This window comes from Bombina bombina, chromosome 7 (genome assembly GCF_027579735.1).
Source record: "Bombina bombina isolate aBomBom1 chromosome 7, aBomBom1.pri, whole genome shotgun sequence".
Taxonomy (NCBI): Eukaryota; Metazoa; Chordata; class Amphibia; order Anura; family Bombinatoridae; genus Bombina; species Bombina bombina.
The window spans coordinates 227169732-227194157 of record NC_069505.1 but is presented as its reverse complement, the minus strand read 5'-3'; the positions used below and the strand labels follow the sequence as shown (position 1 = coordinate 227194157).

The 24426-nt window shown below is 36.6% G+C and overlaps 1 protein-coding gene across 4 annotated transcripts in view; it reads left to right on the top strand.

The window, feature by feature from the left end:
* Window positions 1-24426, top strand: part of PLEKHA7 (pleckstrin homology domain containing A7) — a 918161-nt gene that overhangs the window by 558612 nt on the left and 335123 nt on the right. For all 4 annotated transcript variants that reach the window (XM_053720631.1, XM_053720632.1, XM_053720630.1 and 1 more), the window contains one exon: window positions 1601-1712. In XM_053720631.1, coding sequence (XP_053576606.1) covers window positions 1601-1712 — 112 coding nt within the window. The remainder of the gene's footprint in view (window positions 1-1600; window positions 1713-24426) is intronic.

Below are 24426 nucleotides of genomic sequence, written 5' to 3'. Positions count from 1 at the left end.
GGATTTCTGTTTCAATTTAAAAATATTATGGAACAGTGAAGTGCATGAAAGACAAAATGAGTATTATGTCTCTTTACCTGTTTCATTTTTCATGAGTTTATAGAAAGAAAAAAATAATTTATATCTGATTATATTTGCTCATTAAACATAGGGTTTGATTATAATCCTTTATCTAATTATTTTCTACAGCAAATCACTGTTAGTAAATTTTGGGAGTTTTGTAGATCAGATGATGAGCTTTTTGTAAAGGAATTAAAGGGACAGTCTACACCAGAATTTTTATTGTTTTAAAAGATAGATAATCACTTTATTACCCATTACCCAGTTATGCATAACCAACACAGTTCTATTAATATACTTTTAACCTCTGTGATTATCTTGTATCTAAGCCTCTGCAAACTGCCCCTTTTTTCAGATCTTTTGACAGACTTGCAGTCTAGCCAATCAGTGCCTGCTCCCAGATAACTTCTCGTGCAAGAGCACAGTGTAATCTATATGAACTAACACCCTCTAGTGGTGAAAAACTGTTAAAATGCAATCTGAAAGAGGTGGGCTTCAAGGTCTAAGAAATTAGCATATGAACCTCCTAGGTTAAGCTTTCAACTAAGAATACCAAGAGAACAAAGCAAAATTGGTGATAAAAGTAAATTGGAAAATTGTTTAAAATTACATGCTCTATCTGAATCATGAAAGTTTATTTTGGCCTAGACTGTCCCTTTAACCCTATAGTGTTCCTTGACATTGATAAAACCAATAATTAATCACTTCCTTATAATATTTGTAAACTAATTACCAACTAGATGGTATGGTGTCCAATACCCAGTTTGATTTAGCCCCCTTACTTACCTGTACCTGGGGTGAAAGCAAATTAAATATAATTATAGTACATGCTCTCCTTAGAGAGCTTTACCCATGTGTTTAACTTATTTGCATGAATTAAACACACAGATTTGCACTCCTCATCTGTAAGACTCCAGTTTTACTCTATTTTATTCTTTTTTTTCTGGTATCAGGTAGCTGTGAACTTTTATATTCTCAGAAAAAAACTAAATACAAAAAATGCTTTGTAAACACGTGAGCTTTCTCAGAAGAGACCCTGAAGGACGTTCTTCTGCTATAATAAGAGTTTTATCATTAAATGCATGTTGCAAGCTATATGTGTTTTTAACTCTTGTAAAGAGATGAAATAAGGGCACTCAGGAGAGCCGCAGGGCATTTGGTTTTGTGTCTTGTCTAGAGCTGGTGAACCGTGCAGGATATGCACACTCTATCACTGGTGCTGATCAAATTATTTATATATGGAAATACTTTATTATTAGAAGATTAGTAGAACAATGACTAATATCCTCCATAGTTTTAGCAGGGTATTTGTTTAATAATAAGTTACGGCATGTGAAGGGCACAGAAGGGGCATGTAAGGGCTATTAGCATTCAAAAAAACAGTAGTAACCCCCTGCAGCATCTGAAACTCTGAAGATTACGCTGCACCAAATGGAGTTAAAACAATTATCGTATGTTTTAATGAGTCAAAGAGAAAAACTGTCGGACTGAAAAAAATCTGCTGCTTTTTGTTGTAATCCATTTGTCTCTTACTCTCTAGGGAGAACTCGCTCATGTCTCAACCGCAGAAGAACCAAAGACCTTCAAGTACGGTTAGCGAAAGCTCCACTGCAGTAACCACTTCCACTGCAGAGGCCAAGTCTGCTCCTAAGGTAACTCAATAATACCATGTGCAGTCTGGGTATTTGCATCTTTTTATTTGCACGGCTAAATAATTCTCTGACTCCTGTGAGGATTTGTATTTAGTTGTATTTTAGTGTCATGTTTGTTGTTCTGTGTTTACATTGGACACAAGATTCTACTATATCATATACAAGAGATTCATTTGCTATATCATTTGCTTGGCAATGCATCTGCTAAATGGCTACGTGTCAGATATAGTTTATTAACCTTTCTGAATTTTTGACGAGTGACTAATTTAAATGTATATTTTTGTAAGAAACATACATGAATAGATCCTTCAGTCCTGGTAAATAAACTGAACCTTATATTTATTATTTGTGCGTTTTGACAACATAGAATGTAATTTAAATGCTCGTCCTCATATAAGTATACTTTATTATTGCGTATAATGGTCATATGTAGAAAAGGGGTGCATTTTACTTTGGGACACACAAACACACATATACAAAGAAATAGCGGTTATATTGCAGTTTTTATTCATCCCTCCTATGACAGATATATTATATGAATGTTAATAATTACAGCTAGTTTTTATCTGAATAAACAAATATCAACTAAGGAATTATGTAGAAAGTTATGTGTTGCATATCTACAAACACACTGCCAGGAACAAAGGAGACTCACACAACATAAATGTGTTGCAAATTAGGAGACGTACTACGTATTATGGGGAAGTGGCTCTTAAAAGTATGTAAATATAATATACTAACTGTATTTAAAGGGACAGGAAACCCCCAAATTTTCTTTCATTATTCGGATAGAACATACAATTTTAAACAACTTTCCAATTTACTTCTATTATCAAATTTGCTTCATTCTCTTGTTATCCTTTGCTGAAGGAAGAGCATTGCACTACTGGCAGCTAGCTGAACACCTCTAGTTAGCCAATCACAAGAGATACATGTGTGCAGGCACCAATCAGCAGCTAGCTCCCACTAGTGTATGATGTGCGTATTCTTTTTCAACAAGGGATACCAAGATAATGAAGAGCTTTTGAAAATAGAGGTGAATTTGAGTGTCTTAAAATAATGCGCTCTATCTGAATCACGCAAGTTTAATTTTGACTTTCCTGTCCCTTTAATAGCACATTTTTAAAGCAGAAATGCAATGGATACGTAATTTTAGAATAAGTACGCTTTACACTTGTGCACTTTGTTTTAAGTGGTTACTTTATTTTATCAGTTGTAAACATATTGGAGGAAGCCGTATTCAGACGAGCAATAAAGCTAAAAAGGAAAAATGTGTTACATTTAAAAGCAAGAAAAGAACCACACGCTTTAGACACAACAACTGTCTGCGATACTATTATGTGCTGTGAGTGGCCTATCAGGGCTTACTAACAATCTGCAGTTTTGCGAACAACAAAAGGTGCAATTGGTATTAGTTTATTACTTTGCATCATAACTAAGCAACATTATTGCACTTATTGGGGGAATGGTTTGAAAGTTTGCTTTTTGAATATTACTTTATTTTATCCACTTGTATGTCCCTTAAAGAAATAGACCGTTTTAGTAGATTCAGTTGTAATAATGGTATAACAAATATATAGATTCTAAATACTTTAAGAATGTAACAATGTATCAGTAAAGCATTTTCCAAATCTAGATAAGAGAGAGTATAAAATGTAATTGACACTGTTCTCCAAATATTTTAAATATCCATTTGGCTTGAATCAACACTAACCTCTTAAAGTTATAGGAAAGTCAAAATTAAACTTGCATGATTCAGATAGATATACACAAATAATCCCCAAAAGAGGGTAATATTTTAGGGGGTTCCAAAACACTAAGAATAAGAAAAGAAAAAAGAAATAATAAAGAAATTATATATATATATATATATATATATATATATATATATATATATAATTTTGCCCAATGCATTTACTGGGCCCATGGCTCATTTGGAGCTCTTTAGAAGCCCCCAGTTTCAAATTAGTCCTATCATGTCATACCGTTAGTCCTATCATGTCATACTGTTGTTAGTCCTATCATGTCATACTGTTGTTAGTCCTATCATGTCATACTGTTGTTAGTCCTATCATGTCATACTGTTGTTAGTCCTATCATGTCATACTGTTGTTAGTCCTATCATGTCATACCGTTATTAGTCCTATCATGTCATACTGTTGTTAGTCCTATCATGTCATACCGTTATTAGTCCTATCATGTCATACTGATGTTAGTCCTATCATGTCATACTGTTGTTAGTCCTATCATGTCATACTGTTGTTAGTCCTATCATGTCATACTGTTATTAGTCCTATCATGTCATACTGTTGTTAGTCCTATCATGTCATACCGTTGTTAGCCCTATCATGTCATACTGTTGTTTGTCCTATCATGTCATACCGTTATTAGTCCTATCATGTCATACCGTTATTAGTCCTATCATGTCATACTGTTGTTAGTCCTATCATGTCATACTGTTGTTAGTCCTATCATGTCATACTGTTGTTAGTCCTATCATGTCATACCGTTGTTAGTCCTATCATGTCATACCGTTTAGTCCTATCATGTCATACCGTTGTTAGTCCTATCATGTCATACCGTTGTTAGTCCTATCATGCCATACTGTTTTCAAAAATAGACACCCAAGTCTACTATAGAATGGTTATATTGAGTTTATTCCCTTAAGGACAGGAGATTTCAGTGCAAACCTTACTCAAAGGACTAAGCAAAATTATTAAAGTTTTTGCTTTCACTCAGTTTAAACCAAAATACATCCTTTGTTTGTTTGTCTTTTAATTTACCTATAGAGGCTTCCTTTTTTCAGTTGATGGCCATTTCAACAAGCTGTTTAGTAGCATAATATAATTTTTGTTGTTGTAAATTTATACAATTTATAAAATTACAAAAAAAAAGTAGCAAAAAAAATCTGATACTGCAAAAAAAAAAAAAAAACACCCACCAACACTAGATATCATCTGTTTTATTTTATTCTTCTATATCCTTGGAAAATAAGGTATCTGCAGATTACTCTGCTTTGAGAACATGGGCATTTATTTTGCGCTTCCATCTACATATAAGGCGCATTTTGGGATAATCAAGGAACTCTATGCCATGTGGGAACTACACCATCATCCAAATATTCTGTCTCTCAAAGGAACAGCTTCTACAAATTCCTCTGAAGTTATAAGGAAGCCCCCTGCCAAAAGACAGACAGAACAACCCTGACTCCCAACTTTTTTGAGCTTGCTAGTTCTCATCTGCAGAAGATAGGTTTTATTTGCTGCTAAATTTATTTAAAGTGCAGAAGCAATATTCATTCAACTTATGGAGAGATAAAGTGAACCAGAGAACTCTGGGTAAAATATGCAATTTAGATATACCTCACCTGACGCTTTTTTTCTCTAAAAGTATTTAGCCAAAGAAAGCATGTGCATATTTTACACAGAGTTCTCTGATTTACCTTTCTGTCACAAGTTAAATAAATATATCCTTTGCCTTGGAAATAAGCTTCAATAAGCTGCAAATTAATGTATCTACTGTTAATGTAAAATTACTAGTTCAAAACAGCTAAAAGTCAGGGTTTGTTCTGCTGGTCTTTTGGCCAGAATCTTCCTGTGGTCTATAAGGAACTGCTGGCAGAGCTTTTGGAGGCTAATGGTTTCTCTAACAGTGTGGCATTAGTTGATCTATTTTCGTGCCATGGGCTAAGGAAGGGCAATAGACTAATGTTTATTTTGTTCCTTTCCTTCTCTGTTTTATATGGATGTTAGAAAACAGTAGAATACAGTGTCCATTTAAACTGATTAGGGTTTTACTGATGTGATAGAATCCTGCACTTAATTTATACTATAGGCATGCCTAGGTGTAAAGGGTTATAGTGTGAAACAAGGAATTATCAAATCTGAGGAACAAGAAAGACACACAACTCCTTGTATTTACTACTAGCTCCTAGTGTTGCAGATTATTCTGTATTAAACCTGCCCAGTTTCTTTTTACTTTTACTGAACTGATTTTTTTCTGGTGACAGTTCTAGTTGGCACCTCATTTCCCTGCTTTGTCCTTTTCTACCTACTTCTCCTTTCTTGGCTAAACATCAGACTGGATACAAGAGGGGTGACCAGGATTAAGTTCGCTGGGAGCTTTGGAAATCTTTGCCTTCGCCTGGTAGACAGGAGTTGAATCCCAGGAGTAATGGCTTGTGGACTCTCACCACCATGATAGAAATTAATTTATCAGGGAAGCATAAATAATTTTTTCATGCTGATGTTTAACGCTACTTTGAGTAAACACTTTCTAGATGTCTTTGGGACTCATTCTCATTCTTTATATCCCTTCCCTTTAAACGTACTTCAGTTCTGTTTCTAACTATTTAGGAATGGAATGCTCTTTAGATATGCTTCAGTCTTAAAGGGACAGTAAAATCAAAATTAAACTTTTCATGATTCAGATAGAGCATGTAATTTTAAACACCTTTTAATTTTACTTCTATTATCTAATTTGCTTTGTTCGCTTGTTGGAAAACATACCTATGTAGGCTAAGGCAATGCACTACTGGGAGCTTGCTGCCTCGTCATTGTCTCATCTGTTGTGTTGAGCTACCTCACAGTAGTGCATTGCTGCTTTTTCAATAAAGGATAACAAGGGAATTAAGCATATTTGATAATAAAAGGCAACTGGAAAGTTGTAAAAATGGTATGCTCTGAATCCTGAAAGATTTTGTTTGCGTTTCATGTCCCTTTAAAAGGGTCCTTAGACTCTAAGCCTAAATGCAGATAAGACTGGTAATCAATAATGGAATTGTAGAGAGAATATTTGAAATTGCAGGTTTCTTTTTTTTTGCATAATTTAGCAATATAGAGGATTTATGCCTAATTTACTTGTGTTCCGAGGTCTTAAACAGACACCATCAGCCGTATTTTAGTACTTAACTGGGTCAAATGACCTCTTTTATAAGAGTGCCCCCTTTCAATTAAGAGGCCAGATGCTCATTTAGCAATTTGGTGATCGCCATGGGAACAGCAATAACCTTATAAAAAGCACATGTATATGTTACATCATTTCGTGATCTATCTTTTACTCAGAATGCAAAGCAGCACAGGGAGACCTCCTCTTTCAAATTAGCAGCCCTGTGCCCACACAGTAGCCATGTCTTAGCACTGACATGCACATCACCATATTTTACTTACTTTGGCTGCCTTGGAAACTGTTGAGAATCCTATATCATGTCTAACCATGCAATAACTCGTAAGTCACCTCATTTAAAAGAAGGGTCTTGTTATTTAAATAAAGGATTTCATGTGTCTATATTTCTTATGAGATTGCCATAGAAATAATGGTCACCTGGCTGCATCTGCTAGCCACATCCTGCCTTATTGCTTGTGTTAGGAACAGCTTCTCTAAGCTTATGCAAACTTAAAGATGAGTATTAAAATGTCACATTTTATGCAAGTCATATTATGCTTTATTGGTTTAAATATTATTTTCTTTTTTCCGAGCTAATTGTGTGGCATAAATATATTTACAAAATCATTTGTAAGCGCTGCATGAGATCACAATTTAGGGCATTTTTATGTCTGTTAATGTGAGATAGTTTAGTTTGCTGGAAGAGAAAAGATAAGGTGAACATAGAAATGTTACATTTATAGAAGATGTGCTATATTGGTATAACTTATTTATTTTACTCCTGCATCAGGTGTAAAATAGCCATAATACAGTTTATCACTTTTCAATTACTATTTCATTGGAAAATAGAACTATACTAGGTTTAGGATTTGTTTTTTAGATATTTGGAAATCTTAAGGAAACTTTCTAATTTACTTATATTATCAATTTTTCTTCATTTTCTTGGTATCTTTATTTGAAAAGCAAGAATGTAAGTTTAGGTGCTGGCCCATTTTTAGTGAACAACCTGGGTTGTTCTTGATGATTGGTTGATAAATTCATCCACCAATAAACAAGTATCTGTCCAGGATTCTAAACCAAAAATTTGCTGGCTCCTTAGCTTTTTCAAATAAAGATAGCAAGAGAATGAAGAAATATTGATAATAGGAGTAAATTAGAAAGTTGCTTAAAATTGCTGCTCTATTTGAATCCATTAAAGAAAAAATTTGGGTTCAGTGTCCCTTTAATGTTTAATTGCACAAAAAAGTGTGACCAGCATATGGTTGAGAACAGGGGGGATTTGATTTAAATCACTAGTCAGTAAGACTGATTTAAATCATGGTTTTCATTTTTTGAATAATAACTTCAGATTATTTTTCTAGTTTTATCAGAATATTACTGATTTAGTTATATATCATTAGATACGCATAGATAGGTCATTGAAATGAATGCAATTATTTGGAGGTAAACTATATCCAGTTTAATAGTTTAATCATTCATATTTGATCAACTTTTCAGCTGTACTTTATTGGAAGGAGAAAAATCATCATTATCTTAATAATAATTGAAATAGTTTTATTTAACTAAAACAATAACATTATTTTTACTGCTTGCCCCTCCCTCCTCACGCTTAGGTCCTTGTGCAGATCTATCCACTACAAACAATCTTCTATCCAGTGAGCTTCTTCAAACTTAGTATGGATTGATTCTGTGTACATTGATTTGCAGGAAAGCAATGGCATTAAAGGGACAGTAAAGTCAAAATTAAACTTTAATGATTCAGAAAGAACATGCTATTTTTAACAATTTTCCAATTGGCTTCTCTTATATAATTTGCTTTGTTCTCTTAGTATCTATTGTTAAAAAAAAGCCTGCATAGGTAGGATCAGAAGCAATGCACTACTACTGTGAGCTAGCTGCGTGTCACTGTCTCAACCAAAGTGTTCAGCTAGGCCTCAGTAAAGCATTGCTTTCCTTCAAAAAAGGATGAAAAGTGAATGAAGCAAATCTGATAATAGAAGTAAATCTGATAATTGTATGCTCTATCTGAAACACAATAATTATATGATGATTATGTCCCTTTAAAGTCTATTTATCAACTATATATGTCAATTTTGTAACATTTTGCTGTGAAGAAGGGGCAGGTTATTTTTGCAGACACAAATTAACAGTTTTGAGAACTACGAAACCAATAATATGGGGGTAATATCTTAAAGATAGAAAATCTGTCCAAAATAATCTGACAGAAACCGTTGGGAGAGCATGACATATTGTTTATGTATTAATGCAATTAATTTACCAAAAAACATTACATCCATGAATAAACAACATCTTGCTATATAATTCAAATCAAATCCATATTTCAAGATGAATAACCTTTGGATTATATTGTATCTTAAATAGAAACTATCTTTAAATAGATTTATCCTCAAAAAGCATTTTATTTAAAAAAATCCTATTTAAATAAAAAAAATATTGATTTTAATCCACCCTGGTTGACAAATAGCTCAGCAATGAAAGGGGTTAAAGAACCATATCATGACGTTAAAGTCTATTTATAAAAAGAAAACGTATTCCTAGCTGAATTAATATGTTGTCAGGAATATTAAATCCTGCAGTCTGAGCATGGGGTTTCAGTATTTGTTGCTAGATTTCTTAATGATTTTATCATCTCTTGTAAGTAATGTATACTAAACACCTTGACTTAATTGCACAAATTAATTTGTCCTGGAGGGACCCTGTGATTACTGTAGGAATTGGGAGGAATAATTTCAGGATGCTAAAAACACAAGATAAATTAGTGTATCCTAAGAAAAATGCCTCTCAAGAATAAAATTAATTCAAAACTATTTGTGATTTTAGTGGATTTGTTCTATTTAATAAAATTAGATTTCATCCTTACTTGTGGGATATTAACCTCCTGCTAACAGGAAGTGGCAAAGAGCACCACAGCAGAGCTGTATATATAGTCCCTCCCTTCCCCTCCACCTCCAGTCATTCTCTTTGCCTGTGTTATACTAGGAAGATATGGCAAAGTGAGGTGTTAGTTTTAGTTTCTTCAATCAAGAAGTTTTTTTATTTTAAATGGTACCGGTGCGTACTATTTTTCTCAGGGGGATATGGAAGAAGATTTCTGCCCTGAGGTTTGATGATCTTAGCATTTGTAACTAAGATCCACGCTGGTTCCCACAAGACTTCTGAAGGTAACCATGAGACATCTTCAGTGTGGAGACCGGTTTCATGCTACAAGCAGCATTAAGGTATGTGCAGCCTTTTTTTCTGAGGAGACTTGGTGTATCAGAACTGGCTGGCATTATTTCCCTGTATGGGAATGGGGTAAGCAGTAAAACCCTAAGAGGGGTGTTACTGGAGTCCCTATATTTTATTTATCATTAGTTGATATTTGGGCATTATGTGACATGGGAGACAATGTAAAAAACGATGTTTTATGTTTTTTATTTTTGGCACTTATAACTTATTGTTTTTATGCTTGAGGGTTGTATTGTGTGTGTATTTCTACTTTAGTGCAAAACCGCATTTCCATGCGGCGGTGTTTGGGCCTACTCTGATTTTTTACCTTAAGGGGCGGGGCCTATTTTTGCGCACTTCCTTCAGGCTTAGCAGCAGCAAACAGTAACTCGGTGGCTCCTGGACTGTGTAGCTGGTCTGAAGGGTTGGAAACTTGATTCGAATTACTCTGGGGGCAGGTAGGCGCCACAGCAGAGCTGAGGGTATTTTTATCTATCTTTTGACTAGATGTTGATATAAGTACTTCTAAAGCCTTATTTCTGCCTTTGCTTCCTTCTGGGTGCAGTAATTTTTGGATTAACCAACGATATTAACTTAAATTTGGGAATAATTTAACGTTTTTTTGTGCATTTTAGAAAAATTGTTCACTTTTTCTTTTCTTAAAGGCACAGTACACGTTTTTTCTAATATTTATTTTATGCTATAAATAAGTGTTTAAACGACTTTTGTGGTATTACTAGTCTGTTCAACATGTCTGACATTGAGGTTTCTCATTGTTCTATGTGTTTAGAAGCTATTGTGCAACCCCCTCTAACATTGTGTAACTTTTGTACTGAAAGGGCTTTACAATGTAAAAAACATATTTTAAATAAAGTAAGTCTGCCTAAGGATGATTCTCAGTCTGAAGAGAATCAGAATATGCCATCCAATTCTCCCCAAGTGTCACAACCTTTAACGCCCACACAAGCGACGCCAAGTACTTCTAGTGCGTCTAATTCCTTTACTCTGCAGGAGATGGCTGCAGTTATGTCAACTACCCTTTCAGAGGTATTGTCTAAATTACCAGTGTTGCAGGGTAAACGCAGTAGGTCAATTATTAATGTTAATACTGAATCCTCTGATGCTTTGTTAGCTATTTCCGATGTTCCCTCACAGTGCTCTGAGTTGGGGGTCAGGGAATTACTGTCTGAGGGTGAAATTTCTGATTCAGGAAATTTTTTACCTCACACAGATTCGGATGTTATGTCATTTAAATTTAAGCTTGAACACCTCCGCCTGTTGCTTAGGGAGGTTTTAGCGACTCTGGATGATTGTGATCCTATTGTGATTCCTCCAGAGAAATTGTGTAAAATGGATAAATATTTGGAAGTTCCTACCTACACTGATGTTTTTCCGGTTCCTAAGAGAATTTTGGAAATTATTAGGAATGGGATAGACCAGGTATACCGTTTTCTCCCTCTCCTAATTTTAAGAAAATGTTTCCTATATCAGATACCATTCGGGACTCATGGCAAACTGTCCTTAAGGTAGAGGGAGCTATATCTTCCCTAGCTAAGCGTACTACTATACCTATTGAGGATAGTTGTGCTTTCAAGGACCCTATGGATAAGAAATTAGAGGGTCTACTAAGAAATTATTTGTTAAATCAGGGATTTCTTTTACATCCTACGGCTTGCATTGTTCCAGTAACTACTGCAGCAGCTTTTTTGGTTTGAGGCTCTAGAAGAGTCTCATAAAGTTGAGACTCCATTAGATGACATTCTAGATAGAATTAAGGCTCTTAAGCTAGCTAATTCTTTTATTACTGATGCCGCTTTTCAAATTGCTAAATTAGCGGCAAAAAATGCAGGATTTCCTATTTTAGCACGTAGAGCATTGTGGCTAAAATCTTGGTCTGCTGATGTGTCATCAAAACATAAGCTTTTAGCTATTCCCTTTAAAGATAAGACCCTTTATGGGCCAGAATTGAAGGAGATCATTTCTGATATTACAGGAGGTAAAGGCCATGCCCTACCTCTGGATAGGTCGGTTAAAATGAGGGTAAAGAGAATAATTTTCGTTCCTTTCGGAATTTTAAAGGAGGACCCCCCGCTTCTTCTTCTTCCACAAAGCAGGAAGGGATTTTTTCCCAATCTAAGTCGGTCTGGAGACCCAATCAGAACTGGAATAAGGGTAAACAATCCAAAAAACCCACTGCTGGTCCTAAGACAGCATGAAGGGTTGGCCCCTGATCCGGGACCGGATCTAGTAGGGGGCAGGCTCTCTTTCTTTGCTCAGGCTTGGGCAAGAGATGTTCAGGATTCCTGGGCACTAGAAATAGTGACCCACGGTTATCAATTGGAATTCAAGGATTTCTCCCAAGAGGGAGATTTCATCTCTCAAAATTATCTGCAAACCAGATAAAGAGAGAGGCGTTCTTACGCTGTGTAAAAGACCTTTTTACTATAATGGGAGTAATCTGTCCTGTTCCAAAATTGGAACAGGGACAGGGGTTTTACTCAAACCTATTTGTGGACCCCAAAAAAGAGGGAACGTTCCGACCCATTTTGGACCTCAAGTGTCTAAACAAATTTCTAAGAGTTCCATCATTCAAGATGGAGACAATTCGAACAGTTTTGCCAATGGTTCAGGAGGGTCAATATATGACTACTATGGATTTGAAGGATGATTACCCTCATATTCCAATCCACAAAAATCATCATCGGTTTCTAAGGTTTGCCTTCTTGGACAAACATTATCAGTTCGTGGCTCTTCCATTTGGGTTGGCTACAGCACCCAGAATCTTTACAAAGGTTCTAGGGTCTCTTTTGGCGGTTTTCAGACCGCAAGGGATAGCGGTGGCGCCTTATCTAGACGATATTCTGATTCAGGCGACAACATATCATCTGACAAATCTCACACGGACACAGTGTTGTCTTTTCTGAGAACTCACGGCTGGAAGGTGAACATAGAGAAGAGTTCACCTGTTCCACAGACAAGGGTTCCTTTCTTGGGAACTCTGATAGACTCGGTAGCCATGAAAGTATTTCTGACGGAGGTCAGAAAATCAAAGATTTTGAATACTTGCAGAGCACTTCAGTCCATTCCTCGGCCATCAGTGGCTCAGTGTATGGAGGTAATCGGATTAATGGTAGCGGCAATGGACATCATTCCGTTTGCTCGCTTTCATCTCAGACCTCTGCAACTGTGCATGCTCAGTCAGTGGAATGGGGATTATGCGCATTTATCTCCAAAGATAATTCTGGATCAAGAGACCAGAAACTCTCTTCTTTGTTGGTTGTCGCCGGATCATCTGTCCCAGGGGACTTGTTTCTGCAGACCCTCGTGGGTGATAGTGACAACAGATGCCTGCCTTCTGGGCTGGGGTGCAGTTTGGAATTCCCTGAAGTTTCAGGGTGTTTGGGCTCAAGTGGAGTCTCTACTTCCAATCAATATTTTGGAACTGAGGGCAATATTCAATGCGCTTCAGGCATGGCCTCAGTTGGCTTCAGCCAAATTCATCAGATTCCAGTCAGACAACATAACAACTGTGGCATATGTCAATCATCAGGGGGGAACAAGGAGTTCCTTAGCGATGATATAAGTATCCAAGATAATCAGTTGGGCAGAGGCCCACTCTTGTCATCTGTCAGCGATCTACATCCCAGGAGTAGAGAACTGGGAAGCAGATTTTCTAAGTCGACAGACTTTTCATCCGGGAGAGTGGGAACTTCACTCGGAGGTATTTGCCTCATTGATTCTCAGATGGGGCAGACCGGAGTTGGATTTGATGGCATCTCATCAGAATGCCAAGCTTCCAAGATACGGATCCGGGTCAAGGGATCCTCAGGCCGAACTGATAGATGCCTTGGCAGTTCCTTGGTTGTTCAGCCTAGCTTATGTGTTTCTGCCATTTCCTCTCCTCCCATGTGTGATTGCTCGAATCAAACAGGAGTGAGCAGGACTTGGTATGCGGATCTAGTGGACATGTCCTCTCTGCCACCGTGGAAACTTCCGTTGAGACAAGACCTTCTCATTCAAGGTCCTTTCCAACATCCAAATCTAATTTCTCTGCAACTGACTGCGTTGAGATTTAACGCTTGCTTTTATCAAAGCGAGGATTCTCTGATTTAGTTATCAATACTTTGATACAGGCTAGAAAGCCTGTCACTAGAAAAATCTATTTTAAGATATAGCGTAAATATCTTTATTGGTGTGAATCCAAGGGTTACTCATGGAGTAAAGTTAGGATTCCTAGGATTTTGTCTTTTCTCCAAGAAGGATTGGAGAAAGGGTTATCAGCAAGTTCCTTAAAGGGACAAATTTCAGCTTTGTCAATTCTGTTTCACAAACGTTTGGCAAATGTATCAGATGTTCAGTCTTTTTGTCAGGCTCTATCTAGAATTAAGCCTGTATTTAGACCTATTACTCCTCCTTGGAGTTGGAATTTAGTTCTTCGAGTTCTGCAAGGGGTTCCGTTTGAACCTATGCATTCCATAGATATTAAACTATTATCTTGGAAAGTTCTGTTTTTGGTTGCTATTTCTTCTGCTCGAAGAGTTTCTGAGCTTTCAGCTTTACAGTTTGATTTGCCTTATCTCATATTTCATTCTGATAAGGTGGTTTTACGTACCAAACCTGGTTTCCTTCCTAAGGTTGTTACTAATAGGAATATCAATCAGGAAATTGTTGTTCCTTCTTTGTGTCCTAATCCTTCTTTTAAGAAGGAGCGTCTGTTACATAACTTGGATGTGGTCCGTGCCTAAAAGTTTTACTTACAGGCAACTAAGGATTTCAGTCAATCATCTTCATTATTCATTGTTTATTCTGGAAAGCGTAGGGGTCAGAAAGCTACGGCTACCTCTCTTTCTTTTTGGCTAAGAAGTATCATCCGCCTGGCATATGAGACTGCTGGACAGCAGCCTCCTGAAAGAATTATGGTTCATTCTATTAGGGCTGTGGCTTCCACAAGGGCTTTTAAAAACTATGCATCTGTTGAACAGATTTGTAAGGCTGCGACTTGGTCGTCCCTTCACACTTTTTCCAAATTTTCCAAATTTGATACTTTTGCTTCTTCTGAGGCTATCTTTGGGAGGAAGGTTCTTCAAGCAGTGGTGCCTTCTATTTAGGTCTCTGTCTTGTCCCTCCCTTTCATCCGTGTCCTATTGCTTTGGTATTGGTTTCCCACAAGAAAGGATGAAATCCGTGGACTCGTCATATCTTTGTAAAAGAAAACTAAATTTATGCTTACCTGATAAATTACTTTCTTTTACGATATGACGAGTCCACAGCCCACCCTGTTATTTTAAGACAGATTTATTTTATTTTTTTGTAAACTTCAGTCACCTCTGCACCTTTCTAGCCTTTCCTTTTCTCTTCCTATAACCTTCGGCCGAATGACTGGAGGTGGAGGGGAAGGGAGGGGCTATATATACAGCTCTGCTGTGGTGCTCTTTGCCACTTCCTGTTAGCAGGAGGTTAATATCCCACAAGTAAGGATAAAATCCGTGGACTCATCATATCGTAAAAGAAAGTAATTTATCAGGTAAGCATAAATTTAGTTATATATGAAATTTAAAGCAATAATGGTAACATTGGCCATTGTTCACTTTACATTTTATGAACACTTGCTAAAAATAATGCCTAAAAATAAAATTAGTTTTCAATCATATTTTTATTTAAAAGGACATAGGAAATTAGTAAATGTAGTTCATGTAATTGTATATACAACTCAACTATACAAAATTTGGAACAAATACACATGCTTAAAGGAACAGTGTTTTGTAAAATTTTCACTCACTTATCTAAGGAAGCATGCATGTGTGATAAAAAAGGGAGATCTGGTTTCCCTGCAAGCTCAGCCCAATTTAAGGGGTTGTGGTGACAAGAACAAAACTAGCTATTTTATATAAAAACAAACATAAATGATCAAATTCTCATACATTTTATAGTCTGCAGCTGGTATAACAAGTCATTGGAAACAATTAAGGGGAAACTAATTTTCTTGTACACTGTCCCTTTAACGGGAAACTAATTTTCTTGTACACTGTCCTATTAAGGGGAAACTAATTTTCTGGTACACTGTCCCATTATGGGGGAAACAAATTTTCCGGTACACTGTCCCTTTAAAGGAACAATTAACAGTACAAATTTATATCAAGCTTAAGTTTTGCATGAAAAGCATTTTTTATTGCAACGCTAACGATAAGCGAATGTCTGTGTACAACATATCCATTAAAGGGCATTGTTCTAAACAATGTTCCATCCTGCATATGAAAGAGCCACATTTGCTCATATAGAAAATAGTTTTTAATAGCTAAGCACCAAAAAGCTGGAATATATTATGAAATGCCATTTTAAAATGAAACCATGAATAAAGTTGATAACAATGTTCCTTTATGCCAGGTTGCTATTGGCTGACAAGATGACCTCCCTCTGCCCTATTAGTGGATAGAGATGCACCTCACCAGCACTGGAAAAAGCAAACTTTATTTTTTCCCTTCAGGAATATCAGCTTTATAAAAATTAACAAAAACTGTAATAATTTAGGATACAGTTTTTTATATACAACCAACTGACTGCTGTATACCTTTAAAGGGTCAGTAAACATTTTGTAATTGTGATATAAAATGCTTAAAGGGACACTGTACCCAAAACATTTCTTTCATGATTCAGATTGAGCATGAAATTTTAAGCAACTTTCTAATTTACTCCTATTATCAAATTTTCTTCATTCTCTTGGTATCTTTATGTGAAATGCAAGAATGTAAGTTTAGATGCCAGCCCATTTTTGTGAACAACCTGGGTTGTCCTTGCTGATTGGTGGATAAATTCATCCACCAATAAAAAAGTGCTGTCCAGAGTACTGAAACAAAAAAAAAAGCTTAGATGCCTTCTTTTTCAAATAATGATAGCAAGAGAACGAAGAAAAAAAAAATAATAGGAGTAAATTAGAAAGTTGCTTAAAATTGCATGCTCTTTCTGAATTACAAAAGAAAAAATTTGGGTTCAGTGTCCCTTTAATTAAATAGTAAAAACAAACAATGTACTTTTGTTATTTATGTTCTCCACTTTGCCTGTCATATAAGTCTGAAAATTGGATTTCCCAGTCCTGATAACTGAAAGCGCAAGTAACTGCTTCACAAAACTAACCTTGCCTTAAAGGGACAGTATACAGGGAGTGCAGAATTATTAGGCAAATGAGTATTTTGACCACATCATCCTCTTTATGCATGTTGTCTTACTCCAAGCTGTATAGGCTCGAAAGCCTACTACCAATTAAGCATATTAGGTGATGTGCATCTCTGTAATGAGAAGGGGTGTGGTCTAATGACATCAACACCCTATATCAGGTGTGCATAATTATTAGGCAACTTCCTTTCCTTTGGCAAAATGGGTCAAAAGAAGGACTTGACAGGCTCAGAAAAGTAAAAAATAGGGAGATATCTTGCAGAGGGATGCAGCACTCTTAAAATTGCAAAGCTTCTGAAGCGTGATCATCGAACAATCAAGCGTTTCATTCAAAATAGTCAACAGGGTCGCAAGAAGCGTGTGGAAAAACCAAGGCGCAAAATAACTGCCCATGAACTGAGAAAATTCAAGCGTGCAGCTGCCAAGATGCCACTTGCCACCAGTTTGGCCATATTTCAGAGCTGCAACATCACTGGAGTGCCCAAAAGCACAAGGTGTGCAATACTCAGAGACATGGCCAAGGTAAGAAAGGCTGAAAGACGACCACCACTGAACAAGACACACAAGCTGAAACTGCAAGACTGGGCCAAGAAATATCTCAAGACTGATTTTTCTAAGGTTTTATGGACTGATGAAATGAGAGTGAGTCTTGATGGGCCAGATGGATGGGCCCGTGGCTGGATTGGTAAAGGGCAGAGAGCTCCAGTCCGACTCAGACGCCAGCAAGGTGGAGGTGGAGTACTGGTTTGGGCTGGTATCATCAAAGATGAGCTTGTGGGGCCTTTTCGGGTTGAGGATGGAGTCAAGCTCAACTCCCAGTCCTACTGCCAGTTTCTGGAAGACACCTTCTTCAAGCAGTGGTACAGGAAGAAGTCTGCATCCTTCAAGAAAAACATGATTTTCATGCAGGACAATGCTCCATCACACGCGTCCAAGTACTCCACAGCGTGGCTGGCAAGAAAGGGTATAAAAGAAGAAAATCTAATGACATGGCCTCCTTGTTCACCTGATCTGAACCCCATTGAGAACCTGTGGTCCATCATCAAATGTGAGATTTACAAGGAGGGAAAACAGTACACCTCTCTGAACAGTGTCTGGGAGGCTGTGGTTGCTGCTCAATGCAATGTTGATGGTGAACAGATCAAAACACTGACAGAATCCATGGATGGCAGGCTTTTGAGTGTCCTTGCAAAGAAAGGTGGCTATATTGGTCACTGATTTGTTTTTGTTTTTTTTTTGAATGTCAGAAATGTATATTTGTGAATGTTGAGATGTTATATTGGTTTCACTGGTAAAAATAAATAATTGAAATGGGTATATATTTGTTTTTTGTTAAGTTGCCTAATAATTATGCACAGTAATAGTCACCTGCACACACAGATATCCCCCTAAAATATCTATAACTAAAAACAAACTAAAAACTACTTCCAAAACTATTCAGCTTTGATATTAATGAGTTTTTTGGGTTCATTGAGAACATGGTTGTTGTTCAATAATAAAATTAATCCTCAAAAATACAACTTGCCTAATAATTCTGCACTCCCTGTACTGTAAAATAGTTTTTCCCTTAATGTGTTTACAATTGTTTTTTTTACCAACTGCGTAAAAAACTGAGTAAAAAATGTATGAAAATTAGCTTTTTAAGGTTTATTTCTGTATATTAAAGCTCTGATTTTGTGTTTTGAAGCCACAGCCTAATAAAATAGGTTGAGCTTGTAGGTATAATCAGATCTCATTACTGTATCACATTGTGCACATATACCTGCTTCTTTATCTTATATCTGTCCTTAAAACAATCACCAATACTTTGAGAGAACAATGGAAAATCAACATTTTATTACCTTATCTCTGCTTTATCACACTGGGAGTGTAATTTCTTCTGCTGGCTGTGTTTACAAAGCTTATCTATAGCTGGTACGCGCGGCCACAAACTTTCAGAATAGGTGGGGATACCACATGCTAAATTAACAATTTCAAATGCCAATATAAGGGTAAAGGAGCTACTTGTAAACAATTTAAAACACTCCAGCAGGTAAAGTGGATCATTGGGAACAAATTAAAGGGGAGAAAATTTTTGAGTAAACTGTCCCTTTAAAGGGACACTGAACACAAATGTTTTCTTTCGTGATTCAGAGTTTGCAATTTTAACCCCTTAATGACCACAGCACTTTTCCATTTTCTGTCCGTTTGGGACCAAGGCTATTTTTACATTTTTGCGGTGTTTGTGTTTAGTTGTAATTTTCTTCTTACTCATTTACTGTACCCACACATATTATATACCGTTTTTCTCGCCACTAAATGGACTTTCTAAAGATACCATTATTTTCATCATATCTTATAATTTACTATAAAAAAATTATAAAATATGAGGAAAAATTGAAAAAAACACACTTTTTCTAACTTTGACCCCCAAAATCTGTTACATATCTACAACCACCAAAAAACACCCATGCTAAATAGTTTCTATATTTTGTCCTGAGTTTAGAAATACCCAATGTTTACATGTTCTTTGCTTTTTTTTGCAAGTTATAGGGCCATAAATACAAGTAGCACTTTGCTATTTTCAAACCACTTTTTTCCAAAATTAGCGCTAGTTACATTAGAACACTAATATCTTTCAGGAATCCCTGAATATCCCTTGACATGTATATATTTTTTTTTAGTAGACATCCCAAAGTATTGATCTAGGCCAATTTTGGTATATTTCATACCACCATTTCACCGCCAAATGTGATCAAATACAAAAATTTTTTCACTTTTTCATAAATTTTTTCACAAACTTTCGGTTTCTCACTGAAATTATTTACAAACAACTTGTGCAATTATGACATAAATTGTTGTAAATTCTTCTCTGGGATCCCCTTTGTTCAGAAATAGCAGACATATATGGCTTTGGCGTTGCTTTTTGGTAATTAGAAGGCCGCTAAATGCCACTGCGCACCACAAGTGTATTATGCCCAGCAGTTAAGGGGTTAATTAGGGAGCTTTAGTGTAGTATAGTAGACAACCCCAAGTATTGATCTAGGCACATTTTAGTATATTTTATGCCACCATTTCACCGCCAAATGCGATCAAATTAAAAAAAACGTAAAATTTTTCACAATTTTAGGTTTCTCACTGAAATCATTTACAAACAGCTTGTGCAATTATGGCACAAATGGTTGTAAATCCTTCTCTGGGATCCCCTTTGTTCAGAAATAGCAGCCATATATGGCTTTGGCATTGCTTTCTGGTAATTAGAAGCCCGCTAAATCCTGCTGCGCCTCACACATGTATTATGGCTAGCAGTGAAGGGGTTAATTAGGGAGTTTGTAGGGAGCTTGCAGGGTTAATTTTAGCTTTAGTGTAGAGATCAGCCTCCCACCTGACACATCCCACCCCCTGATCCCTCCCCTCCCCCACCCCACAATTGTCCCCGCCATCTTAAGTACTGGCAGAAAGTCTGCCAGTACTAAAATAAAAGGGTTTTAAAAAAAAATATATTTTTTTTAGCATATTTACATATGCTACTGTGTAGGATCCCCCCTTAGCCCCCAACCTCCCTGATCCCCCCAAAACCGCTCTCTAACCCTCCCCTCTGCCTTATTGGGGGCCATCTTGGGTACTGGCAGCTGTCTGCCAGTACCCAGTTTGCAAAAAAAAAGTGCTATTTTTTTTTTTTTTTTTCTGTAGTGTAGCTTCCCCCCCACACAGACAAACCCCCACCACCTTGCTGATCGTTTTTTTGTTTTAAATTTTAGGCATTTATTAACATTTTTTATTGTAGCATTTTCTGTAGTTTAGCGGTTCCCACCCGCTCCCTCCCCGTGCACGCGCCCGCCCCCGCCCTCCCGTGCACGCGCGCGCCCGTGTGCGCCCCCGGCCATCCCCGCCCACGATCCCGCCCCCCTCCACATCACCAGGGCCATCGATGGCCGCCTCCCGGTCCGGCTCCCACCCACCAACGCAGTGAGCCACCGATCTCCGGTTCAGAGAGGGCCACAGAGTGGCTCTCTCTGCACCGGATGGCTTACAAAGGTTATTGCAGGATGCCTCCATATCGAGGCATCACTGCAATAACCGGAAAGCAGCTGGAAGCGAGCAGGATCGCTTCCAGCTGCTTTCCACACCGAGGACGTGCAGGGTACGTCCTCAGGCGTTAACTGCCTTTTTTTTGAGGACGTACCCTGCACGTCCTCGGTCGTTAAGGGGTTAAGCAACTTTCTAATTTACTCCTGTTATCAAATTGTCTTCATTCTCTTGGTATCTTTATTTGAAAAGCAAGAATGTACGTTTAGATGCCGGCCCATTTTTGGTGAACAACCTGGGTTGTTCTTGCTAATTGGTGGATAAATTCACCTACCAATAAACAACTGCTGTCCAGGGTACTAAACCAAAAGTTGGCTGGCTCTTTAGCTTAGATGCCTTCTTTTTAAAATAAAGATAGCAAGAGAATGAAGAAAAATTGATAATAGGAGTAAATTATCACAAAAGAAAACTTTTGGATTCAGTTTCCCTTTGTTTCATTTTGATTTACTGCCCCTTTAACACATATGGCACAACATCAGCATATGTCTTAAAGGGACACTGAAACCAATTTTTTTTCTTTCATGATTCAGATAGAGCATGTGATGTTAAGCAACTTTCTAATTTACTTCTATTATTTTTCTTCGTTCTCTTGCTATCTTTATTTGAAAAGAATGCATCTGAGCTAAGGAGCCATCAAATTTTTGGTTCAGACTATGGACAGCACTTGTTTAAAGGTGCTGTCCAATCAGCAAGGACAACCCAGGTTGTTCACCAAAAATGGGCCGGCATCTAAACTTACATTCTTGCTTTTCAAATAAACATACCAAGAGAATGAAGAAAATGTGATAATAGGAGTAAATTAGAAAGTTGTTTAAAAATGCATGCTCTAACTGAATCACGAAAGAAAATTTTTGAGTTCAGTGTCCCTTTAAATATTGTATTTATTTTCAGTTTATCTTATCTTTTCTGCTGAAGCCAATCAAGGGGAATTCTTTTAACACAATGGCAAACCTTATTGGATGAATACTCAAGTCGGATTGGCTCTTCCAGATAAGGAAAAATGGGCGGTGGCGTTTGACCATTGAAGAAAAATACAGTAACAAATGACGGATGTTTGTTTTCTGCTCAGTACTTCTGAGGGCCACACAACAGACAAGACAGCTGGATGTGACCCCTCGGTTATTGTCTGGGTGGCCCTAAATTAAAAGGCCATAAAAATAACTTCCATAGGCTCACATGCAAGCAAATAAACTGGTGTCCAAACATCACCAAATGTCATAAAAATATAATTTTATAGTTGATTATATTAAAATTCTTATTTAATTCTGCTAAAGTAGCCTGTTATGTTACTAAACGTTCTATAAGTTTCTTTTTCCTTCAGCTCCTGCACCAGTCAGATGAGACTTGTGGTTTTGTCTCAGGCGCTCACTCACATTTGCGCTCTGCTCACACACTTTCCTACAAGCGCTAGAAGCAAGAAACTAGTTAACAAGAAATAGGACACTTTCAGCTTTGCTACCGTGTCTAGAGCATGGTGTATCATTGCACAACAAATGTCAGAGTGCAATTAATAATGTGCTGTATTATGTATTACAATTATAACATTTTACAAATAAAGAATAATAATAATATAACATAGTCAAGTGTTTTATTTTGGTTTATTAATATATATTTGGCACATATGCTACATATATATATAATATGACTATACAGAATGATCTTATATTATGGTAAATATTATCTGTATACCTATCTACCTACCTATCTATATATCTATCTATCTATCTTTAAAAGTTGAATAAGTAACACAAATAACATTAAATAAAAATTCCAAACCATCATAAAAACCAGACTGGTAATAAATGAAAAAGATTACTGTGTGTGTCCCCTCTATTGGCTATAAGGATGACACTTTCACATTGCCATAGCTACAGCGGAGAGTTTGGCTGAGCTTCTGATTGGTTGATCACATGCTGTGTTACATGTGCATGTTTTTAATGGGAATTGAGCGAGGGACCGGAAGGCGAATGTGTATGTCAGACACAACAGCTCAGTCATGTGTATTTTGGCTTTATATTGGAGAATATTCAGGGGTTTTTTTTAAGGCAGTGGAATTACTTTTTCTTTTATTAAATATTTATTTTCAAATTCTTCAAAATAGAAAATAGATGTCTATTTAAGAAGTGTTTATTCAAAGCTTTACTTTATATGGATTATAATGCAGAAAATGACAAGACTATCCCTTTAAATAATATCTTGCTTTACTATCTAAGCCTAATAGGAGCCAGCAATGTAACTACACAGCAGTCTGTCGCTACTGTTTGTGTGGGAATCAGGTTACAGAGCAAAAATGTTTTATTTCAGCATTTTAGCAGACATATTTCTTTGTATTTCTTGTGGAGAACTAACTTTATATAAACCAAAAGTCCTGTCATAGTTCATGTAGCGCAGGATATTTATTTTATTTATGTTACAATGTACTTTGTTTTCTTGGTATCCTTTGAAAATCAAACCTAGGTAGTTTTAGATGCAGCAATACTCTATTAGTAACTAGCTGGTTATTGGTGGCTACACAAATAAGCCTTTTGTCATTGGCTCAGCAGATGTGTTCATCTTGGTCCCAAGTACTGCATTGCTGCCCTGGAGCTGACTTAAAGGGATACTCAACTCAAAATAAACTTTTATGACTCGGATAGAGCAGCAGTTTTAGGCACTTTCCAATTTACTTCCATTATCAAATTTTGCATATTCTTTTTATATTCACACATTCTGGAGAACAAGATTGTACTGAGTATGTGCACAAGCTCACGGGGTATACGTATACTAGTCTGTGATTGGCTGATGTCTGTCACATGATGAATGGGGGCCAGAAAATGGGAGAAAAAATAAAATTGTCAGAAAAATAAATCTACTGCTTATGTAAAATTCAGAGTAGGTGTCAAATCATTGTCTTTTTATTATGCACTTGTTAATTATATGAAAGCAAATACAATGATAATAAAATGCTCAAACACATTAGAGCATTGATTTTCATTATGTCCCTTTAAAGGGACATTAAACACTAAATAAATGCTAGATAGAATGATGCATTCAAAGAAAAGATTAGTCCATGCGTAACATGTAGATGTATTTTTTTAAAGATTCATTAGTTGTTTAAAAAGTGACAAAATAAGTGTAAAGTTTTAATGTCTATAAAACACTGGGAGCTGCCATGTTGTAACTTGTGTTACCTTCTCTGCTGTGGCCAATTAGGGTCAGTTATAAATAGGTCACTAGAGTGTGCAGCCAATGGTTGTGCTGGATTTAACAGTGTTCTGCACTTCCACTTCTAACAGGAACTGAAAAGCTCACAATTTCAGAATGGAATTACAGGAAAAAAGGACAAAATAAATAATGAAAGTATATTGCAGAGTTGTTTTATATG